The 1,912-nt window shown below is 45.9% G+C and overlaps 1 protein-coding gene across 10 annotated transcripts in view; it reads left to right on the forward strand.

The window, feature by feature from the left end:
* The window catches only part of LOC114640634 (nuclear autoantigen Sp-100-like), a 76,712-nt gene that overhangs the window by 30,115 nt on the left and 44,685 nt on the right, over positions 1 to 1,912 (forward strand). For all 10 annotated transcript variants that reach the window (XR_003714177.1, XM_028789590.1, XM_028789589.1 and 7 more), the window contains 2 exons: positions 1,030 to 1,185; positions 1,566 to 1,637. Coding sequence is in view for 9 of the 10 variants with exons in the window: in XM_028789590.1 (XP_028645423.1) it covers positions 1,030 to 1,185; positions 1,566 to 1,637 (228 nt within the window). In the remaining variant the exon portion in view is untranslated. The remainder of the gene's footprint in view (positions 1 to 1,029; positions 1,186 to 1,565; positions 1,638 to 1,912) is intronic.

Genomic DNA, 1,912 nt, shown 5'->3' on the forward strand with positions numbered 1-1,912 from the left:
GATGCAGTGGGGAGGAGGGATGCAGTGGGGAGGAGGGATGCAGTGAGGAAGAGGGATGCAGTGGGGAGAAGGGATGCAGTGGGGAGGAGGGAAGCAGGGAAAACAGGTAAATTCTTCCTGATCATGTGGTCTGGAGCAACTCTATCTGGAAATGGCATCCTAATGGTTCAATGGCAGAGTTCAATGGGTATGCATAAATAGCAGCCCACCCAGACGGGCTGAAGAGTGACCAATTAGCCATCGATCTGTATACCCGATAGTCTGAGCCAGCAGAGACATGGGCTGTGATGCACACATATGGGGTAAGGCCTGTAATCACACCCATGGCCCTGAAACGCAGTTCTAACCACTGTAGATTGTGACAAAGAACACAACCAGGGCTACACCTCATGTTAAGGCTTCTATTATTAACTCTCCAATCATTTTTCTCTGTAACTTAACGTTTTTTTAGAAACTACTAAACAGAAAAACATGAAACTGTACTGCACAATATATTATCCATTCACATACTGTTGAATTTAGGGAACTAGAGTGGGCTGGGAAGACAGAATCCACAATGGGCCAGGGAGGTTCCCTGTAGGGAGAGGGTGGTAATTCTGAATTTGTTTGCTCTGGGACCTGGTCCCCACCCGGCCCATGCTTGGCTTAGACCTTATCTCTGGTCTCAGGCCCCTGCTTTCTTCTTTGACAAGTTTCCTTTCTAACCAGCTTCCTACAGTATTCCTAACAAGAGTGACATTTGCAAATGCTTATAGAGAATAGAGAAAGCAAACTCCAGGATTCCTCCATCCCTATTTTGGGCCTCATTTTAACCCTCCCCTCCCAAACTTCCCCTCCCCCAAGTCCCTCCTTCTGGCCAACCCTGCTCCAGATTCTGACTACCTAATCGCCTTGCCATTACCTGCTAGGTTCCTTTAGCCCCTCCCCCAGAGTTTTCAACCCTCTCTGTCTTCAGAGTGGTCTCTCATTTCCTATTGAATCCTGATGCAATGGGAGAAATAAGTGTTTATAAAACAAAATCCTTTCTAGTTTCAAGTTTGCCTGAAGATGGACTCTCGGAAGACCTCCATGAAACCGTACAGATTAACAGAATGAGAAGAGATGACACCTCCAACACCAGCAACAATATTGAACCAGAAAGGAAACCAGTAATCATGCCTGGAGGCCCAGGTTCTGTGCCAGAGGGTAAGATGGACGGAAGGTGAAGGGTTCAGAAGCTCTGAGATGAATCCAGGGAGAGAGCTGATGTCTGATGCAGAAAGGAAATATTTAGGCATGAAGAGGCAAGGATGGAACTTGATGTACTGTTGAGACCTAGAGCAGGTAGATGGAAAAGAAGCTCAAAAGGCAGGACAGAGTTGGGAAAGCCTTGCTGAGGGAAAGCAAGAGTCAGAGGAGTTGGCCACAGAGTCGCAAAGCTCTGATGCCTTCCAGGGCTGGGATAGCCATGCATACAGATGAGGCTAGAAGTAGAGTCAAGAGATGAAAAGCAGGGTGAAGGATAGATGGAAGCTGGAAAAGAAAAAGACTCTGTGAGATCTCACCCGTGGTCTTTCTATCTTCAGAATCCTGTGAACTCCAAGGCCAAATGAATGGCAGACATGCTGCTACCCCAGAGCTGCACTGGGATAAAAAAGGTAATTATTGCTTACTTTCCTGACTTTGTTTTTCAGATGTTTTGTGTGTGTTTGATAGAGTTTTGTTTGTTTGTTTGTTTTAAAAAGCTTAACTGTTTTCAAAATTGACTATTGAAAAAGTATTATGTATATTTGGGGTTAGCAGTGTAGCTCAGTGGTGGCATGCTTGTCTAGCATGTGTGAGGTCCTTGGTTCAATACCAGCATATCTCTCTCTCTCTCTCTCTCTCTCTCTCTCTCTCTCTCTCTCTCTCTCTCTCTCTCTCTCTCTCTCTC

This window comes from Grammomys surdaster, unplaced genomic scaffold (genome assembly GCF_004785775.1).
Source record: "Grammomys surdaster isolate TR1022 unplaced genomic scaffold, NIH_TR_1.0 125846, whole genome shotgun sequence".
Classification (NCBI taxonomy): Eukaryota; Metazoa; Chordata; class Mammalia; order Rodentia; family Muridae; genus Grammomys; species Grammomys surdaster.